This window comes from Perissodus microlepis, chromosome 9 (genome assembly GCF_051167445.1).
Source record: "Perissodus microlepis isolate ML-2025 ecotype Zambia chromosome 9, ASM5116744v1, whole genome shotgun sequence".
Taxonomy (NCBI): domain Eukaryota; kingdom Metazoa; phylum Chordata; class Actinopteri; order Cichliformes; family Cichlidae; genus Perissodus; species Perissodus microlepis.
The window spans coordinates 9,628,703-9,651,393 of NC_140469.1; the positions used below are offsets into that span (position 1 = coordinate 9,628,703).

The 22,691-nt window shown below is 40.0% G+C and overlaps 1 protein-coding gene across 6 annotated transcripts in view; it reads right to left on the reverse strand.

The window, feature by feature from the left end:
* ntng1a (netrin g1a) overlaps positions 1-22,691 on the reverse strand; it is a 117,994-nt gene that overhangs the window by 58,694 nt on the left and 36,609 nt on the right. For all 6 annotated transcript variants that reach the window (XM_084938935.1, XM_084938934.1, XM_084938937.1 and 3 more), the window contains exon 3: positions 289-932. In XM_084938935.1, coding sequence (XP_084795061.1) covers positions 289-932 — 644 coding nt within the window. The remainder of the gene's footprint in view (positions 1-288; positions 933-22,691) is intronic.

Below are 22,691 nucleotides of genomic sequence, written 5' to 3' on the forward strand. Positions count from 1 at the left end.
AACAGTCGATTCTAAAAGGATCCTTACAAAGAATGAGTCAACTCATTGTTAGATTAACCTATATGGGCACCTTTTTTGTTACGCCCCTGCTGGCCGATAACTGATTCACTGCCAATTTATATGAAAATTTGAACTGACTCACTTATCAAAGTTAAGACAAACACTGGACCTAGCTTTTTTAAAGTCCCTTGCAGTCTGAGGCTCATGGGTTGTAACCCCCTTTTCGTTTTTGGTAATCCAGCCTTGAGTCCATCAAACAGTATTTGTACAGATTATTTTATGTCTTACCTGCCCTGAACTTTGATGTCAGAAATGGCATAGAAGTATCTGGACAGGTTGTTCTCATCCACCATCGTCGCTCCTGTGGCAGGCCGGAGCAGGCGGATTCTCAGATCAGTAATGGTAAAGAAGTCCCTCAGCTTCTTGGTCGTGTCTAGCTGGCCGTAAAGTGAGGCCATGTTGTGGAGCCGGGGTCCAGCAAACAGTGCAAATCGGTCCTTGATCTCAAAGCGTACAGTTTTGTCGTTCTTCCACACGTACCCTCGTGAGTAGTCCTCGGTGCAGATAATGTCCAGCAGGGTATGCTGAGTTAGATCTTGCACCGTCTTGGGCTCCATGGTGAAGGCGTCCAAGCAATCAGTGGCGTAGAACTGGTAGGGCTGCCAGGTTCGTCCATAATCTAGTGATTTTTCTAGGACCATCTGTTCGGGTCGGCCTGACTCAAAGGTGAGGACAATGTCTTCAGTCAGCTCAATGGTTTTGTTCCAAGATAGAGTGATGTTGACCAGTAGGGGTTTTGGGTACTTCTTCCAGGAGGTGGACTGCCAGAAGGTTGTGGGGTTGCGGCCCTCAGTGTCGAACATCAGCCCTGGGGGGTGGGCGAGCTCTTCAGTGGTGGCGTCACATTCATTGTTACACATGTAAGGGTTTTCCTACATAGGGGGAACAGAGGAAACAAAGAGCAGAAGAGAAAGCAATAAAAATGTTGCTCACAACAACAACTAACAAGAACAAATCAGGCCATTGTCAGAGTTGATTATTCAGAAAACTTTATATAATAGTTGAATTGTAAATGTCATGCAACACCAAGATATTTAGCGATTTTTGAAGACAGAGCTATGCATGAAAGGCAAGCAGGAAAAGAGTGAGGTTGTCTCAGTAGTGGGCATACAACTAGAAGCAGTCAAAGACACACTGATTTGTGTTGCACATTTATCATTTAAGAGTCTGCCAACAACCTATTGCCAGGTGGAACAAAGAGGTGGCCACTAAAATTTGATCACTTGGCAAACCAAATTGTGAAGCCTGTGTAAATAATTAGGTGCATCAAGTAACTGCTATTTTTCTCACTGAACCCTTACTATGGCCATTGTTCCCACACAAATATTTAAACATTAAAAAAACACATCCCTTTAATGACATTATGGGCAAAAACAAAAACTATAGCAAGGATTCTAGACTATTTTCCTCAAATAAGGATTTAAGTCCCTGAAGCATGCTTATCAGGGGTTAAAGCAACCCGATATCATGCAAAGTGTATAACAGGCGCGCCGGTCCACTGTGTCCATCACGCTTTGCCTCTACAAAACGTGAAATGTCCTGCTTGCAGAAGTTGCAGTAAGGTGCAGTAACAGCAGAGGGAAATATTTTAATTCAAGCCAACATGAAAATAATCAAAGGAAGCTAGCTAACCTAGCTTAATACATAGTACTGTAAAGAGAGTTCATTTTTTGAGTGCTGCTGTCTGGCATTGTTTCCAGTTGATGTCATGGAGATACTTCATACTACATAGTACTAAGTATTTGTTTTTGTTTTTTTTGTCACTGTGATTTCATGATTTCATGTCAATAAAGTTGTACTTGTGGAACTTTGTCCTTTAGCTGAGGGCTTTGGCTAACACTAGATCAGCAAGCATATCTGAGAAACATTTAAATTGGCAGGTAACTATAAATTTTTCAAACAACTCAACAAATACTTCTAAACACAAAATGTTTCTGTGCAGTCTGGACCACAGTGTGTCTGCAAACACTGTATTTCCCAGGGAGAAAACAAAACAACAATGTGTGATCAGTTTAGTCTAAGAGATGGAGAAAGGAGAGGAAGAAGAGATTATTTTCAAAGATAAAAACAGAACAGTGACATTTGATAAGTCAGACAGCGTCTATGATGTTTTGCAGAAGTTACATTTTTTTACATTCTGAAAAAACTTGAAAGATAAATTGAAGGGTCCTTTAGTACTCCTTGATTGAGGCTAAATTAATTCGTTTGCAGTACTGTGTAAGGTTTACAATGCTGGGTTGGACTGGTGCAGAGCAGGCTGTGGTGTTCATGGTCAATGTTAGGTTATATTGAAAGCAGCAGACATTTAAGTTTAATGTGATTGGGCTGCTTATTAGGGGTGCAACGATATTCGTATCGATATTGAACCGTTCGATACAGTGCTTTCGATTCGGTAGGCATATGTATCGAACAATACAAAATTTTTAATTTATTTTATCAACTTTCCTTCTGACGATGCTGTCTGTGTTGAGCACTCAGTGGATCTGCGCTCGACAGTGCAGCCTAGGCGGTGTAGTCGAACGCAGATTCACTGAGCGCAGGGCAAGCTCGCGAGACACAAGTTAAGCTCTCCTTGCAACATGGCAAATTGAACCTCCCCCACCCTCATTCAGATCTGGCGTTTGGAACTATTTTGGTTTTCATGTGATGTATGACCCTGAAGGTAAGCGTGTCATGGACAAAAGTAAAACAGTATGTCGGATGTGCCATGCAATGCTCAATTACATTGGTGGGAACTAGTGCGTTAGCGCAGTTTGCTCGTTAACGTGTTGGCCGTCCAGCCCCACGCACGGGGCGATCCGCGGTAGCTCGTTAACGGAGATTTGCGCGTTGTGGCGTTAACGTCATTTCAGATTAACGCTGACAGCACTAGTGGGAACACAACGAATATGACTGCACATTTACGCCAACATCATCCTAGTGCAAAGACAAGTGGAAGCAGACAAAAACAACAAGCACGCATGCTACAAACTTTACCCGAGTCATTTAGACAGCCGTTAGCAAATGATTCTCCTTATGGGGACCTGATATGTTTAATATGCTGCTGAGAATATAGCCCAGAAGAAGCGTATAGTATAGCTTTTATTTTGGAAAGAGACATTTCTCTGTAATAAACTCTCTTTTCCAAAGATGAGTGATTCCTCGATCAGATAGATTTATTTTTTTTATTACTTTGTTGTTTCAGCAACATTAAATTTAAAAACTGTACTTTTGAGTTAAAATTTATATTTATAATAATATATTTATAATAAATGACAAATTAAAAAGGCATGAACATTTTTTTTTGTATCGAAAAAATATCGAACCGTAACACCAAAGTATCGAACCGAACCGAACCGTTTTGTGTATCGTTGCACCCCTACTGCTTATATATGTCAGTTAATTCAATTAAATCTACAAGAAGCAGGAGACTTTAGAGCAGCAGCATCCAAGGTCAGCTGATCACATTCTGTATGCAAAGAAAACAAATCTACTTGGAGTTCACTATGCAAATTTGCATTTTTATTTCCTATGTGATTCTTTTCCCTGTGCTGCACCACCACATGGCTATAGCAGATCTTAGGATTCTCCCTGCCAAATGCCACTTTAACCCCTGCTTATATATGGCAGCCATGCCTGGATAAGCTAATGATAAGCTGGGCCATGAAAAATTATTCTTCAGTCTGTAGTGATATGTGGGGAAAATGATCTTGTTCTGTTTTTAACATATAAGAGTTTATGTAAAGATAACAAAATTATATGATAAAAGAAATATCTCCTAAAAAAGTGACTTTCTTTTCAGTTTCCTTTGGCCTTCATATTTGTCTGATTTTATTTTTCATTTTCTTTAAAAGATTCATCAAAATCTTGTGGGCAGTTGAATCACTTTTATCAACTTCATTCAAAAAAAAAATAAAAATATGCACACATAACATATCATTTTCACATCAGAAATTTCTCTTGAGGTTTCCAGAGTTTCTTCACATTCTTTAAATTCATCAAGCTCCTTGCTTGAAAGAGGTCTCTCCAAAAACATTTGTCCGATTTACCACAAATCATTACCAGGCAATGTTCTCTCTCCTTGCTCCCTGGGGGCTCGATCTAGCTGTCAGGGGGAGGAGGCACTCTTCCAAGAGGACCTTTCAAGTGCTACAAGCTCCAATTTATCAGGACAAGATAATCCACTACTTGATTAGGTGGGAGATGTCACCCTGTGTGTGTGAGTGCGTGTGGAAGTGAGTGTGGCGATGTGGTGAGGAAACAGGGACAGGAGCGGGTCTCTGATGTAAGACAGTCTAATGAAGCGGCGAGGCAGAGATCGAGTAAGTTAGAGTGAGAAACAGCTCTATTCACCTAATAAGCTTTGCAAGTTTTTCCTCGTCCTCCAAGGCAAGGTGACAATGAAACAGGGCTCTGTCAGGCCTTCTGACTTTTGGAGGGACCCATTAATATCCTGTCTGGGCTATCCCCTACAGGCTTCTCCCAGTACTGGACAGCGGTGACAGAGGAAGGCAGGCTGGCAGTGGAAAATTCCACTTGGGTTTTATTATACCGTCTTAATGGCGGAAGGTTAGGTGTGGCATTAACTGCAGCATCTGGTGCACCGTGCAGCCACAGACAGATGTGTAATAAGTCACATGTGACAGTTATGCATGATTAGGGGGTGGGGGAAGTCTCTAAAAACATACTTGGCATGCAGAATAGTTGTGTTTTTATGGCTTGTTGGGAATGTGTATTCATTGAGAGAGACCTAAAACTGAGCTCATATAAGATTCAAGAAGGAAGAGAAGAAAATTTGGATTTATTGTTGTAGATTTTCCCATTGTTTCTAACATAGCAACTAAACTATTTATGTTATTTCCTATTAAATTATGTTTTTAGTTATAATGAATGCTGCTGTTGACATCATACTATGCATTCTTACACCGAGTCATTATCTACTTGCTTTCCTGCAGAATTTAGTTTTGTAATTAGCTCATTGTAGTAAATAGACTCCATCAGACATGAATGTCATTCTGAACCGAATTCAACACATCAGTCAAGTAAAGACATATTATCAGCAGAATTTTGTACTGAATCTCATCCACGCGACCTCACTTTTTAAACCTTTCACATTGACATTACCTTATAGCCAATCCTTTCTCCTTTTTTCTACACATAAATAATAATGAATTGATTTGAATTGAATCTATGTAGATATGAGGGTGAAGTGTTGAGCACGGTGGATCTCCAGACACTATGGTGGTCTGGACACTAGAAAAGACCTGAGCATAGACTTCTTGGATGGTCTGTTAGCAAAATTAAGTATGAAGCAAGCCATCATGACTAATCAGCGACTCAAGTCAACTTAGATGAATTGTGTGGATCAATGTGACCACCCAGTAACGATGGTTAACTTTGAGCGTTAGTGGAGATCAAACAGCTATAGAGACCAAAAATGCTGGTTGGCTGTGAATTTGTTAATTTCTGGCATCTGCTCAGTAATGAACTCTGGCTTTGGCACTTTTACATTGGAGTTTGAGGTTTTTGGGGGTGTTTTTCAGCCCCAAAGCTGCCAGTTGATCTTCCCTAGTGTACCAAAATGGCTAGAGCAGGATTTGGCTTTAATACGTCTGAAGAAGCAAATTTCTCATGAATGCCCATCAGCTTATAGTATGCCATGCTATACAAAGTTGAAAGGCACTTGTTTTGGGGTCACATCTGTGACCTACTTGCTTAGGCCAGTGGCTGAAGTAAATAGTCTTAGGATGTCTCTGTGGGAGCAACTATATCATCTCTGAGGTCAACCTATTTATTCCTTTAAGTCGAAATAATGCTGATCCAATGATCAGCTATTACTGTAACATCCAAACACACACACACCCAGGCTACTCACACAAAGTGCCGGTACATCACAGTAATCAGACAAAGATGTATCCCTATCGATCCCTGTGGCCGTGCAGCTGAAAATCTGCTGCATGTAGCACCTTGCAGCCCTGACCAGTGGTCCTGCGATCCCCTGAACACGCAGGTTAAAAACCTTTCATTACTGTCTCCTCCGCTTCTCGCCTAACGACAAAATACTGCCTTTATGAAGATCAATAACCACACTGGTCTGCCAGAGAAGAGCAAGGAGATAAAATGCTGAGTATACGCCTTTATGAAGATCAATACTAGATTTCTGTGTTTTACTGTGGGGTAGTGCTAAGGCCTTTACTAGTGAATTAATGGTTTGGCACGCGTTTAACCATCTGACAGGACCCGGCACGACAACAACAGCATTTTTGTAATTACAAAAGATGTTTCTATTAATCCCAGTGTGATGATAAGTGGCCAAGATGGGGGGCAGCCAGTGCAGATTACAAAGCCAGCGCTGAGATAGCGAGAGCGGAAAGGTCATGCCAAATTGGCACTAATAGAGATGCAGTCAACCCACCCAAAACACACTGGATTATTAGCACTGTGATGCAGTGATATAGTGTGAGAGAGCAGTCGTGTGCATGTGAGTGTGTTTGTGTTTGCAGGTGGGTGTTCATATACCACCAAGTATGTGGTTGTGGGTGGATAATATCAGGAAGCTGCTCTAAATTCCTTTGGTGTTGTCCCCATTATAGTCAAACTGTTCAGGCTAATTTAACCAACCGGCTAGAGGAATAAAAATCAGCAGTGCTGCAACACAGTGGGTAATGAATTAGACTCATCTCATTCAGCTGCACTCCACAGACCAGCGTTATTTGTAGTGTTTAGGTCACAGGGAAGTGTTTGCCTATTTGTTTACAGGCTAAAGGCTTTTAGATATGTTTAAGCAATTTGCCTGTTGTACTCACAGAAGTAACACAAGACACCATTTTGGCTTCAAATTACAGATCCTGGATCTTTTATTGTGACTCTGTAACTGCTACGATTTAGTGAACAATCATCAGGAATTTAAGCAGCTGCAGTTAAAACGTCCTATTAAACTTAACAAAACCAATTATCCTAGAAAAAATAAATATATTCTTACTTTTATGCAAATTCTCCATGTGTATCTATGCTGTACGATAGTGGAAAAAACAGCATGCTGTTATGATCTCCTGTTAGCATTTTCTCATCACCTGTACAACAAAGGGTCGCATTAATCTTATTTCAAAGGGATCTTTGACCCAAACAGTTGGATACGGAGGCTTCAGCGGATGCATGATGAGCAGACGGGCGAATTCATACACAAAAGAAGAGAAGAGCAGATAAGTTACTGAGGTTTAAAATAAGATATGACCATGCTGGCTGACAGCCTTGGCCTGGCCACACAGTAACCACTGATGGAGGATGGGACCTGAGGGAATATAAATTTACTAACTGCAGACAAGCCATCTTGATAGATGGGCTCACACCAATCAAACCAATCCGCTTGTGTGACAGATGTCTTGGACGTGGAACCCAGATAGCAAATTGAATTCACACTCCATCGATTCGTCTTTCTAACTCGCTCCCTTTTTCTTTTGCTTCCTGTTCTTTGTTTCATGTTCTAAGAAATCTCATTTCAGAGTGGGATCAGTGTTTAAATATAAGAGAAATAAATCAATTTTAATATGTGGCCTGATCTTTTTTTTCTTACTCTTTTAAGAGGAACTTACTGGAGCAGGACCTGTACTACTTCATTAGAAGTAGTGCAAAAAAATAAAGTATATTAAATCGATGGTGGGACTTTTCATCAGGTGATCACTGCATATCAGTGTTATTAATCGGTGAATATCTTACAGTTTAGGCGGTACACCTCCAGTGACCTTGCTGATGAAATCACTCCACTCTGAAACCATGCTCTGGTGTGGATACTGTGTCACAGACTTCACGCATCATATCAGGGTAATATCCATGTGTAATTTAGCGTTATAGATGATGGGAGATATGGCAGACATCTATCTAACCAAAACACACGAGCAATCCTTCCTTGCGGGTTCTTGTAACAAACAAGAGAGACAAAGACAGATGATGAGTGGCTGCAGTTTATCACTAAGCACACAGCAATACCACATCTTCAGAACGCCTGTTTATTTCACTGACCCGCCCTCCAGCCTCTGCGGATTTGATGAAAGGAACCAAAAATGATTGAAAACATTTCTGGACATTAACCATCCATCTGTGGTTTGTATTAAAAAAAAAGGATATTATATAGCAATGGGATAGTCAAAAACAGTATTGGTGTGGTTGTACTGCCATTTTTCAAGGAATCTAAACATTGTTCTTCTGCATATTCTGCAAAAAATCATGTGGAAATGGAAAAGATGCACCGTCATTCTGTATGTGGCAATAAATTTACAATAAAACAAGTAGAGTGGGGCATCAGGTTTACATGAATCAAGAAGCTCCTGTGATTTCTGTATTAAATGTCTCTAACTTTGTACCGTTTGTGGAAATCTTTTTTTTTTGTTGACAGTGTAGAATTCCTCCCACCTTCGCTGCAGAAATCCATAATCCCTTCCTTATATATATATATATATATAAATCTATTTCTCTTCCATGTTTGTACCTCTCTCTCCTCAGCCAGGTGTGTGTATAAGTGTGTACGTGCATGTGTGTAGGATGTGTGGGTTGGGGGTTAAAGCTATCCCTGCTGCATTAATGAGACCTTGTGTTCCACAATAGATTTCTTCACCCCAACCCAGTGGCTTGATTGAAGCATTGCTCTCTCAATTTCAGTCTCTCTCGCTCTCTCTAGTCATGCCAACACCTTCAGTGGATCCCTCCTCTCCCTCTCCCCGTCTCCCATGGTGATGGGTGGTGCAGACAGAAAGAGGAGCTTAACCTGGACGTGGAATGAATATTGGATGCCAGTGTGACAGATTACAGTAGTAATAGACACCCTGGTCAAATCCTCACAAGGATTACAATCATATTTTCAAATGGCTCAGGGTCGGCCGGAGGTCGTCCAGCCTGGACTGTGGTCAACAACCCAGAGGGAGCCCTAAAATCCCACACTTACACATGCTGAGACAGGTTCCTCTGCCAATTGTGTGTGTAAAGCACGGTTTTGCATATAATGTTAGCTCTGATGTTAATATAAACACTTTTACAAAACCAGTGCAGCTACTGGTCATTAATCATGCAAAACAAGGAAGATGAAGGCCTTAAACTCTGGAACAATTAAGGAAAATAAAATAATACATCATCAAGTTTTAGAATAATATATCAAAGAAATAATAGTCAATACACTTCTTGCTTATTTGCTCTTTTTGCTGAGACACTTTTTGGAGTTGGAGCTAGCCGCCGGTTAGCTAAGTTGACCGTAAAGACTGTCAAAATGTGTCTATATGAACCTCTAACCTGTATGTGACTATCATATACAACCATCATATACCAGCATACTGAGCTTAGACTCAGCATGAAATGTGCTGAAACCCTACACAAGCACTGACTGCAGACCACCAGCTCAAAGGGTCCGATAGATGAAATGTGCTGTTTTGTAGCACCACTGGGGGAAATCCAATAGTGATCCAAAAGGCAGTGAGCTGCACCATTCAGCCACCTTAAGCACCACAGCATGGGCCGTCCAGTCGACTGTGGAGGGGTTATGAGGTGAGACGATGTGTAAATGTTCTCCTGTTTCATTCATCGTGATCACTGGCAGCGATTTAGAAGATTCATGAGCCTTAAAACAATAGCGGGGAAAGCCTTCAGCATGCGGCCTCTGCACATTCAGAGGATATAAAAACAATTTTATATTCCATTATCTTTTATATGGCAATGCGGGCCCTACAGGGCGCCACTGCGATATGGTTTGGAGGACAGGACAACACCTCCTGCTTAAAAGATGTTATATTTGTGAGAGCGAGGTAAGTACACCCATTGAGAGCAAGAGCCAAGGGGTGGTTGATGGCTGTAGGTGTACCTTTAACAGAGACAGGTTAATGGCCCGCTACAGTATATTGGCATTGTATTCTGGCACATTTAACACCAAATTAAGAAAATTTATTCATGCAGCACATGAATGTATAGTTCACTGCTTCCTTCCTGTACAGTGAACATGCATTTGAGGAAATTAAGAAGTTGTGCAACATGCACATGAGGTTACCCCAGGAGTAGCCAACAGTTGCTCCAGCAGGAAACCACTTATGTAGAAGACTTTTAGAATAATTACATATCTGTGAGGTCTTTTCAAAGAGGACCCAGTGGTAACGGCTGTGTGCTGAAATGTAAAAAGAAAAAAGTATGCATCATTTCAAAGCCTAAGCCTTTTTCCCCCAAGTCTATAAAGTGTAATGGAGCATTAATAATGCACAAGTAACTTAACCAAAAACAAGTTTCAAACTTTTTCTGTTTAACTTCTGTCTGGAGCTGGTTAGATTTTATAGATTATATATTATTCCTGGCATATCAAAGTGTGGCTCATGGAGGGAAAACTCTATACAGTGCTGTAGATTTGGTTCTTTTGTAGTAAAAAACTACTAAAAAAATGTTTTGGATGACTGCATTGCTGCCTGCACCAAATCGCAAATGGAGGAAGGTTATTTTTCACTGTCATTCTCGTCTCTTCTTTCATTAAGATGACATTTCTGCAGTGAACTAATACACGAGGGTATAATCGATCCGCTGGCTGCTGCAGTGCTACATCTCTCAATCAAACTGTCTTGTCAGATAAAACGAAGACTTTGGAATTTTTCACGACACATTAGGACCAGAAACCTGTAGACATGATCACCCCTTATCTTCTAGCCGTGAAATCCCTCATGGCTTGACAACACGAAGCTGAGGCTACATCAAAAGCTGTCTACCCCACTCCATTGCCTGTCACCGTTCTTTCTCTCTTGCCATCTCTCAATCTACTGGTATTTTTAGTGTTATAATAGTGCTACACATCCTACATGGAGGCCCTCCAGAGAGACATGGATCACTGTCACCTTGACCAAGCTAAGAGTCTAAAGCCCAGCACAGGGAGCTGCCCCGGCTTCCTCCCCGTGGACACGAACCCTGCCTGGCTGCAACAATAAGCCTACCTTACAAATTAATTCCAGATCATTTGCCAAAGGCGAATGAGTGGAAAACACAAAGGAATATTTGAGCTATATAGAAAGGCACTGACGTCAGTTACTATTGGTATGGCAAAGGAAAGCATGGGAATTTAGTTTTTGCATCAGCAAATTGTATCACACTGTGTGCTTTGAGTGCATTATTTTAAAGTACACAGAGCTTTTACAGCCATGGAGAAAGTTTAGTAGGATGTGCTACGACGTGATAAGATGAAGTAATTCTTTCATCTTATCGATAAATTGTAGCAGAATTTAGACAACAAACAGAGCACATATAGATAAAATCCACTCAGAACCAGGAGGTTAAAGAGACGTAGAGCCTCACATCAGGGCCTCGTGTGCACAGTGCGGCCAATTCAATTAACTGACGCGCCGCGACAGGAAATAAAAACCTCACGCAAGCTCTGATCTTCCTCCACCACTGCTGCTGTGGCGCTCCTGCTCAGTCCCCGGTCGAGGTGTGTTGCGTGGGTTGCAGCTTAATGCTGTTGCTTTGTTTGCCCATCCAGATTGCAGACTTTTAAATACATTTCAGACCAATGCTTTCCGCCTGCTCCCCTGCTGCTCTGTTAATATGCCCTCAGAGGAAGCTTAAAGGTACAGAAGCTGGTGGGTGACATTGCTGTTTGAAGCAAGTTTCCTGCTGGAGATAATCACTGTGTAATTTCGGAACAGTCCCTGCCAAGCCAGAACACTCACACAAGATTGTGTGAGTGTTTCGGGCTCTCAAGGTACCCTCTTTATGAGAGTTGACTTAATATTGTTAGAAAAAAATGTGACAACCGTAGCCGGTCCTTTTATGGAAGAGATTTCCTTTGCTGCTTTGTTAGCCTGTCATTCAGTTATTGCTGCTTTTCTCTCAGTTTTACTGTGCTGCATAGTTTTTGTCGCTACTCCCACTTTACTCTTTGACACTAAGTTGCTTCTGTAATTCTTAATTACTGTGTAATTACTAACCTGGAGGTGCTATTTGCACAATAGGTCAAGGTCAAGGTCAAGGTCAAATTTATTTATATAGCACATTTCAAACAGCCGATGCTGCACAAAGTGCTTAACAATATAAAAATGGTATTAAAAAGCAACAATGTAATACAATAATAACAATAAAAAACAATAAAAGGACAGTAAAAGAATTAAAACAATAACTAAACTAATTCAAATAAGACCAAAATGCTTGGGTCATAGTGTGTTAAAAGCCAGGGCATAGAAATGTGTCTTTAGTAAAGATTTAAATTGCTCAAGTGTTTGTGCAGATCTAATATTTAAGGGGAGACTATTCCAAAGTCTGGGACCTGCCACAGAGAAGGATCTATCACCACGGGATTTGAGGTTAGTCCGTGGGATGGACAACATTAGTTTTGAGCTAGACCTATCATTGTAATCTACTGTAGTTCTTGTTTTAAGTTCACTTTCAGTACAATTCTCGATGTTTTTCATTCATATATTTCATTCATATATTTTACTTCTGTCCTTTAAGTTTTTTTCATGTAGACAATTTATGGTTTCATTTCCCTTTTTTAACATCAAATTAAGTGAAGCGTTACGCTTGTTTGGTTTCTCTTGCCTGTGTTGGGGGAACCCTCCTGTGTGTTTTTGTGTGGTCGCTTGGTTGATTGTATGACCTGCAAAACGACCTGGTCAAGCCCTTTTTCCAGCAAGGTCGCACAATTATTAGCAATAAAATGGAGCAGAAAAAAGGTTACCAGAGCGATACGATCACAGTTGTGGTCAGAAGTTTACATACACTCATCATGGAGATGAATGTCACCATAATTTGGGGCTTTTAATTAATTCTTTGTTCTTTTGTAAGGTGGGATGATTGCACAGGATACATCTTTAACAGCTACTTCACAAGTTAATCTTTTAATAAGCAGTGCTTAAGGTTCTATAATGTGTTTTAAATTGACAAGACTCAACTTATGAACTTCTCAGTCATGATCATGATCAACTGGTACATATAGGATTTGTCTGATTGATCGATCTGATTGATCAGTACTTAAAAATTGGAAAAGTGCAAGATCACTTTAAGCTTCTGGAATGACCTTCCTGACCTCAACCCTGTTGAGAACTTGTGGACTATGTTTAAAAGGCCGGTTTGTGATAAGATAACAAGAAATTAAAATAAACTTTGTCTGTTTTGTCAAGAAAAGTGGTCAAATATCCACCCAGAATCATGCCAGAATCTTGTTGATGGATATCAAAATGTGTGGTCGAAGTGCAAATCTGCTAAAAGACATTTAAAAAAACATTAGTGGGGTGTATATATACATATCTGAGCCATTAGAGAAAATTAACCCAATTCTTGCTTTTTAAAGCCATTAAAGATGTTTGCTGTACAGTCATTCTTCAATAAAAAATTGAAAGAAATGATTAAAAGCCCAAAATCACGCTGACATCACGCTGACAACAAGGTATGAAAACTTCTGACCACAACATGTGCGTGTGCTTTTTTCTCCCATTGAGTATAAATGTTGTAGAACAAATGTTTACTGTTTTATCATGTGATTAAAAATGACCAAGCTATTGTGTTTACATTGCTATATTTATTTTACCTTTATAGTTCATTCATGCTATCACTGATTTCTACCACTTTAGTCCAGCATAAAATAGTTCCACAACTCCTAAATGAAAGGTCACGACACTGTGGCCAGTTGTGACCTTCATATGATGATGGATGCCTAATGGCTATAGGCCGATCTCTGACTTTTGCATCCAGCATCACTATTTATTTTCTTTCACTTATCCAGTAAAAATATGTCCACCTCGACTAGACAGACTGCTACAAACATACGTTTGCAGTTACTAGATTATGAATTTGAAGCAGCCCATGTTTTCCTCTGGTGACATTTGAGTCAATGACCTTTGGAAAATTTTGTACCGACACAGATGTGTATGTTAGGATAACCTTTTTGATCTCTGCTTTGAAAATTGTGTTTACTGTTTCACCGTATTTGTGCAAGGAAATATTTAAGCATAACATATACATACCATAGCACATTGGTATATATTTGGTGAGAGTATTTCCTTATATTTTTCTTGTCACGGCGTGTGACTTGCTTCCAGATGTGACAAATGGACAGGTAGAATTTTAACGTGAAGTGTTTACATGATGTTACATACACATGCTTCTTAATGTTTCTGAGCTGACTCAACCAGTAATACAGAGTCGTGTGAACCTTACAGTAAGCTAAGCTAATTTATTAAAGAGTTACTGAGAATAAGTCATTTGTTGTAACGACCTGCCCCTTGGCTGTACCTACTAATTTATGAGGCTTTAACAAGGTTGTTGTCAGTATTTCTAACACAACTCTTGATTCATGGCTATCTGATAGATCATGATTGTTTACACAAAAGCTACCAACATATTTTAGTAAATCATTGGGCAGTTCATAATCGTCTCTAATGGAATTAATAGCTCACTGTTTAATGAGTGCAGATAAACTCTGATCCAAACACTGAGTGACACAAATCAGTAACTTCTAATCAATTACTGATTACTTACCCTGTAGTTGCTTTCCCTTTAACTTTAGGATCACGTCACCATTCACTACTGCGTCTGTGTCCAATCAAGTAAAGTAAACCATCAAAACCGGTATTTGCTCAGTAGCTCCTTTTAACCATATTGATACTTTGCTATTGCCTACCGTTAATAATGTCCTGGATGAGTAATTATTAGTTTCTGATAAATGACTCATTAACTGTTCGGCTGCTTTTGATTTATTCTACATTAATTTTCTATTAGCCAAGCAAGTCCCTGTGTCTGTAATTGTAAGGTATTGTAAAGTCACTTATAGAAATAAGTTATGAGAATGTAAATGATATGAGTTATTAACATGTTAGCATTGTTTTTAGTCTATTAAGAGGTTTGGAGTCTTGTGTGGCATACAGAGGTTTTTCACTGACACACCTCGTGACTTTGGGTTAAAAGACTGTAAGAAAATCAGGGTTTGGAGTGTTTTCATTTAATTGATATTTGATTCCCCTGCAAATGGCTGCTCTGACCCTCAGACCAAAAACGAGATATTGGCTCTTGGATATATGCCAGAGTCCCCCCCCCAGTTCTGTTTTGGAAGTGTTGAAAAAAAAAGATTTTCTCCTTATAAAGCTCAAAAACACGAGCAGTGATGAAAACGAACACTGTCAGGAGAAATAGCTTCACGTCTGGCTTGCTGCCATTGAAGAATAAGCAGAGCAGCGTATTGTCCGTCACATGATTTTTGCTCTGAAAGCTCTTACAGTCGTATAAGTGCCATCACATTTCACTTCTAGTGGAGGCTTTTCAATCAAGCTTCACCCCTCATTAGTGGCTCTACAGACAGCCACGAGAACGTCAAGAATCTATTCCCCTTAATGAGCACTTCTGTGACTCGGTCAGCAGCGGCCAGAGCAGGAGGTAAATTTAGATCCTTATAATTATCTCAAAAGTGGTCTGAGAATGTTCGAGATGTCAAAAATATTTCAATCAGTCATCATCTTACGGATTCACAAGATCTCTTTTTCATTTTTTTCTTTTTTTGCTCAGGCCTTTAGGGTCTCCTATTTTATTTATTTCTTAAAAGTCTGAGCTTTTAAAAGGATGATTAAAATCAATAGCGTGGTAAAGCTCAGCATTCCCAGCGCGGATATTTAACTGTGCAGAGCAGAGCGTAGTTGGGATGCAGCTCCAGGCCTGTGTGTCAGATCACTGAAGGTCTATTTAGTCATTCTACGGGGATACTTTCTTCTTTTTCTTTTCCCCCTTTATTCTCCTTTCTCAGTCTCTTACCCTTCCCGCCATTTTTTTCTTACCGCAGAATCTCAGAAAATGATTGGCAGATGACTCTTGGGAAAAAGAACTTGGGCCTTTTCCTCTCTCACGGCTCACAGGATCACGACACTCAAACGCACTGACAGGCAAAGTGCGTACACACACACACACATGCGCGCACACGCACAAACACGCTCTTTTTGAAGGCAAGTCACACAGAACATTGCAGAAAAAAGTAGTGACACACATAAGCACACAGTGGAATTGACTTGGCACTATTCCTATGATCTTTGACAGCTTAGGATATTTGCAAAAATGAAAGAAAGTCTTACACTACACTAAGAATTAATATTTCTGGATAAATCATTTTCATCCTTAATCACAAATTAGTGTGAGCAGTTGTAACCACTAAAAATGTCCGTGCCCCTTTGTAGTCAGCACTTTCAACTTTTGCCATGGGGCTGTTTTTGTAGATGTGGTCTCAGTAGTATGCTATCATGACAAATTCCTCTTTCACAACTATAGAAAACAGCTGTGAACTGTCAACAATAAAAAAGACAGCCACCAGAAACCCCATAAATAACAAATCAAACACCAAAACATGTAGTTGTCCATCATCATACATCATTAAAACAAAATTAAAAGAACCCTTCAGTACTACAAGCAGCGATGCACCCATGCAAAAGGATCAAGTCTCTAGAAACTTTGCCATACAGAAGTATGGCTCCCTCATCACCATATGAGCTAATAAAAGGCAGCAGTCCATAAAACAAATAAATTTAAAAAGCTGAAGGAGAAATGTGACGGCGTGCAGCCAGTAACAATGAAACACGAGTGTATCCACTTAATTCCACGACCGCAACTTCAAGCACCCATTGCCATTGTAATCACAACCATCAAAAAGGAGTCAAGGGTGCTCTGCCTGCTGATTGTCTCTGAGCTCCTGATGAGCTGCCATTATAAAAGATGAGAGAGACGCTGCAGTGGGTGGAGGGCAGCAGGGTAAGAAAAAAAATCAGAAAAGGAAATCAAAAACTTAACAGGGCCAGAGGGAAATACTACACTAATCAACTCCACTCTGCTGAAATTATAGATGAATTAAGCTCTCTACTAGTGATTAATTAAACCAAGAGATTCAAACTAATGAGACCATACAGAGATATGGGTGTGCTGCATGCATGCTTGTGTGTCTGTAACTGGTGGTATGGCTGGGTGACGGGGGGTGGGGTGGTGGTGGTGGTGGTGGTGGTGGTGGGGGGTGGGGGGCGTGGGGGGGGGGGTGGCCTGTTAAATTTTCTTGTGTACATTTCTGGTACCAAACACAGCAGAAGCACACAGGTTTCAGGCTGCAACCCACTTTGAAGAGGGATTAGCTGCAGTGGCTGATCTTGTGATCGCTGCACACAGGGTGTGCTCATTAAGTAGCCAAAAAACAGGCTTAGAAATATCTGAGAGAAAGGGATATCTGCAAGTAGTGTTTGGGCTTCAGGGAGGAGAAACTCTTTGTTTACACTCAGAGGACATTAAAATGTAAATCTGCTGTATTTTAACAAAAGATTCCTCATAAACGCACATATTTACTGTTCATGTTGTCCCTAAAAAAGGAAATAGATTTGATTGAAGAGTAAGTCATGTGGTTAGCAGAAGGGGCAATTTTTTTTATGTGACTTGATGGGAAAGCTTTTATATTGATGGCATTTCTTGCATTACATGATAAAAATGTTAAATACTAAACGCACATTTGGGGTGTAATGCAATCCTTCTAGTGGTTAAGTAAATTTAGCAATTATGCATAAACTTATGCGACAGTATCTAACTTCAGCTCATTAGTTTCTCATTTGCTGTCAAGTCCTAGATTAAGGGAGGATAAGTAAATGGGAAAAAAAACACCTTTAAACCCCCGCTGCCCATCAAATCAATGATCCAGAATGACCTCCCCAAAAGTCTGAGTGTTAAATTTAATGGTTTTTTTCTGATCTCTCGCCTAAAAAAATGTAAAAATCTGAAAAAAACTTTACCATCTGTAGGTGTTGATGTCCAAATAACGTATTCGTATTCATTTAAATATCAAAAAGTTAAAACTGAACATTGACAGGCGTTTTGCTTCTGCTTCTTCTGAGGTGCTTTTTTAAACTTAGCACAAGTGGAGTATAAGCAGCTTCTCCGCTAATGAGCTGCTTCTCTGATTGGCAGCCCTACAGGGGAAGAGTCACACTAAGTTAGAGCTGATTGGTAGACTTCAGACAAGTCTACTGTCTGACAGATGCTAGAACAAAGTCAAAGTATGTGTATTTATTTAGTACGTGTGTGTGTCTGTCTGTGTGTGCATGTGTTTTAATATAATCCCTAACTCTGTGGGAATTGTGTAACAAACACCATTCAGATTTTCACTAACTGTCCTGGGAATCTGTCACCATCAGCTTTTAGTCCATTTCTTTAGCTCTTAATAAATACAGTAACTGCTAAATTCTTACAGTGTACAATCTGATCTGGGACATAGAATAAAGTAATCTCCCCCAGCTCTACCGTTCCTTGTTTGTAAAGGTGTTAGAAGCAGGTTTTTGTAGACTGTGGTTGTAATATGAAAGAACAGTGCTGACTGCAGGCTCCCATGCCCTATTTTGGTCCTCGACTATTTATGAAATTCTACAGAAATGTAAGAAATCAAAACTGCATTTGTGCAACCACAGAAAGATTTCAACGTATATTTTTAAATTCTGAGGATGCCCATTAAAGAAGATGCCGAGGAAATATTTGTGCCAGAGGAATATTTCTTTACTTGGGTTAAAAACACATATGTTGATGTTAAGAAGTTGGATTCCTACATGCACAATATGGCATTTTACCCAAAGCACCACACGTGTGCATTTGCAAGTGACTCATAAATTACTAGGTACAGCCACAAAGAGGGTCATTAATTAATGAAATCAAGCGTATGTGAATGACAGCCTCAAACCTCACATATAATTCATGTGCGCAATTACTTCTAGCATGGGCTTTGATTTATACATTTCTCCTGTGCGTCGCAGTGTGTGTACACCAACAAACCCTGGTGGTGCACAGGTGTAATCACAGGTAACACAGAACACCCCAAACCCTTTCTCTCCAAACAAAATAAGCCCTCGATTAACTGCATAACTGAACACCTGTAGCTACAAGTAAAAGATCAAGAGGATCTGTAAATGACTTTCAAATTCTAATAAAGGTTCATTGTATTGTTCTGTCGAGTTAAGTCACACACGAATATTTTGCTATGCTTAATTAAAAAGCTAATTTGTATTTTATGAGCTACACTTGACAGATTGTGTGCCCGATGTCTATGACTTGACTGTCACTAGAATGAAATCCCAATACAGTGATGATCTCCAGGTCTCAGCTACTGACCATATATTACCATCTGTGGTGTTCTATGTGTAAATGAGGCTGTCTGTGTAGAATGAGATGGATGGCGAGATGAACAGGTGAGGTTTATTTTGATTAATACTACAAAACTATTAAATATAGGCGTGCTTCAATGCTGAAATCATCTTGCTCATCATGGGGAGAAGTAGATTTTCAGAATCAATGTTCTACTTCAGCCCACAGGCTCTATACTTCCTTATTTTTCTCTGGTCTCCAAAGAAGCCAGGATGGAGACAAATATATGTGGTCTTTGTGGGAACCGACTGCAAGGCATTCTAGTTGGGGGATTTTTCTCCTTTTGAGCAATATGGGCTAACAAAGTCCTTTTCCTCTGTTTTTGCTGTTTACCTGTTTTAACAATAACTGTGCATTTCCAGCACACAGACAGCAAACTTTTGTAACACACCTCAGTGGTCTGCTATTTTCATTCAGGACAGTATCTATAAACACCGTGGTTGTTTAATTTCCAGGCACTTAACGCACAACCACCATTTCCCTTCTCAGTGTGCTTTTCCTGTTTATTCTCACCTTTGGATTCCTGTTCAGGTATTCTGCACTTCCCTCCACGTCCACACACACCCAGGGCACAAGTAAGATTTTATTTTACTTTTTGCTTGTGACTGACAACAATAATAATACATAGTGAAACTGGGGTGCAGTGTTTTCATCGCCAGCATCTCCTCGCTAAGCAGAAAAATATCCTGCTATGACTCCTCTATGTGCCTCCTCCCTTTCCCTCCTCCACCACCTCTTCTTTTACCTCTCTCCTCTCTGAAAGTTGATTTCATCTGACGTGACAGAGTTGTGGAAGCCATGGGCGGAGGTGTTACAAATGCTCTGTCACAACGCTAAACATGGCAGGAAGCGAACGCCTCGACAGCTCTCGGATGCAACTTGGGAAACAAGCGACGATGCTCTGCCTTGCCACCGCCTGTTTGACTTCAGCCTTTATCTCTCATTTCAACTACACCGAAAAAACTGCTCTGTGCCTACTCTCTTCGGCTGGCCTAGTTTTGTTACTGGCGAGGGAGAACATGCTGGCAGGGAAGAGGTGGCAATGAAAAAGGCAATGGATGCCGAAGGGAAAAATTCCTAGTTCAAATGATGCATACAAGAAGTAAACATAGTTTACTATTAGGCTGAACAGACTATTTGCATGTTTGAAACAATGTTTGTACTAAAACACCATTGACAAATAAGACACATTATCAGATGCAGTGTGCAGAGCAAAGCAAATAACAGCAGATTTTTTATGAGAGAGGGGGATTGACAGTGTCAACACCACTCAACCTGGCATTTCTTTCAACATAAACAAGGTGTCAGTGGTGCAGTGCAAAACAGAAGATAATGTATATCACGAAGGAAGATCAAACTTCAAGCTTTCCTCTGACTCAACAGTATTGATGGGAATGAGCGCTGGCTGTAATTCAGCCTTCCCTATGGATTTAATCTCTCGGGCGCTGTCATCCCACTGCCTGGATGCGTGGGTTTGTAGATTTGGTGTACTGTGTGTACTCACATCAATAATGAGTCAGATTTGGTGATACTGATGATGATATGTAAGTTCCTATTATATCACATTATCATCAGCTGGGGCTGGTGTAAAACCTTTACACACATTTGTATAGACGTCATACATGATGTTAATGTCCATATGGTCATATATATATGAGAAATCTTTTGGCTGGATTTACTAAACAGGGCAAATTAGCATGTGGGTACAATCTTGCTGATTACAGGTGACTTACAAATATTTTGCTGTTTTTTAAACAAAGGTGCAGTCAGTTCATTTCAATATCACGAGTCCAATCTGCCAACAGCTATGCAATTTTGAGCAAGGTCACAGAGTAAGCAGTGGTGCCTCCAGAATTTTTTCATATGGGTGGCCATATGGGAACTACTGAAAATATTGGGGTGGCACACCAACAGAAGCAAAACAGAATTTCTTCTTTTATTGTGCTGTTGTCAAATATAGATTACTTGAAAAATATGTCAAAAAGAAAGAGAGAAAAGAATTATATGTCTAAATAATTCCCTGCTAGTTAATATCACTGAAAATAGGTACATATGAAAACCAAATAAATTTTGAAATCCATAATAATCTGTTTTAAGCAGGAATAAATATCAAGTTTGTGTTTCAACTCGATGCCTTCCACAGTCTTGTGCTCACATCTATTTGGATTATTTCCAACATAGGACAGTCTTGTTGGGGGGAGGGCCAGAGGGCCAGTGCCCCCTCTGGCCCTCCCCTTGGTGGAATATCAAAGATGATATTCAGCTGTTGTTTTTTTAAGGTGTGCTAACAGGATAGGCACAGTGTGAATTATAATTAGAAAAGCATAAAAATGTAGGCCATAGATGTATATGTCAAATGTAGTCCTCTGGCAGTGACAGACAGAGTAGTTATAATGAAAACAGGCTTCAGTAATTAACAGCCTCTGATCTACGTCTGACTGTAAACCATGCAGAGTCTGTAGCAGTCTTGTATTAAGACAACTATAATCCCTTTAAGGGGAAAAAACAGAAACAAAACATACATGCCTGATTGACAAAAGTTTATTTCTACACTCTGCGGCTGGTGGTATTAACAGTGTGTGTGTGTGTGTGTGTGTGCGTGTGTGTGTGTGTGTGTGCGTGTGTGATCTAACATACTGCATGCAGCTGAATATGTGTAGGTCCACCAGTTGAAACCTGTTATGTGCTACAGCACAACTCATGGCATCACAATGAAACCCACATGCTCTGTCCATGGTCCTGAAACTATAACAGTCTAATTAGTTCAATATTTCACAGTTAATTTGAGTGTAATAGAATGTTATGAAGGAAAAATGTGCACTCAACTCTAAGAAAGCCTTTTTTTCTTCTTTCAACCAGACAGTGACACTCTGCTCAAAGTAAGGGCCACAAAAGCATTTCTCTCCAGTGGAGAATCATCTGGCAGAGTTAGGCCTAAAGGTCTGATCACATATCAGACCTTTAGGCCTATCACATGTGATGCTCTGTTCTGATCCGCACAACCCTGCATGCAAGCTGACAGGTTGCTGCTTTGCAGTAGGATAATGTGACATATTTTTGAACAGTGTGTTTCAGTGTCCCTACAGGCACGCTAATAAAATCTCCTCAGTCAAAGATGAACAAAGGTAACCTGTGGCCTTCAAACCTACAGGGGCAAACTGAACACTCAGTGAAATAATAATAAGAATACTAATAAAAATAAAAAAATGTTTCATTTCAATTTTCTTAGGGAAGTTTAAACACATCAAAATACTTTGAGCATTTGGTGTAGACTGACATTTACATAGAAGCTTCCAAAGACAACACCCAGACCTTCTCATTTTAGGCACGTTATCATTGCCAACAGGTTTTCAGTATTATGTAAACTCAGTGACTGTGGAGCACAAAATCAAATTTGTCTTGTAGCATTTGGATGAAGATACAAAATAACAAAAAACAAATCACTGACAGCTAGCAGAAATCTTGGTGTTTTCATATATTACTTAATCCACAAAAAGAAGCCACAG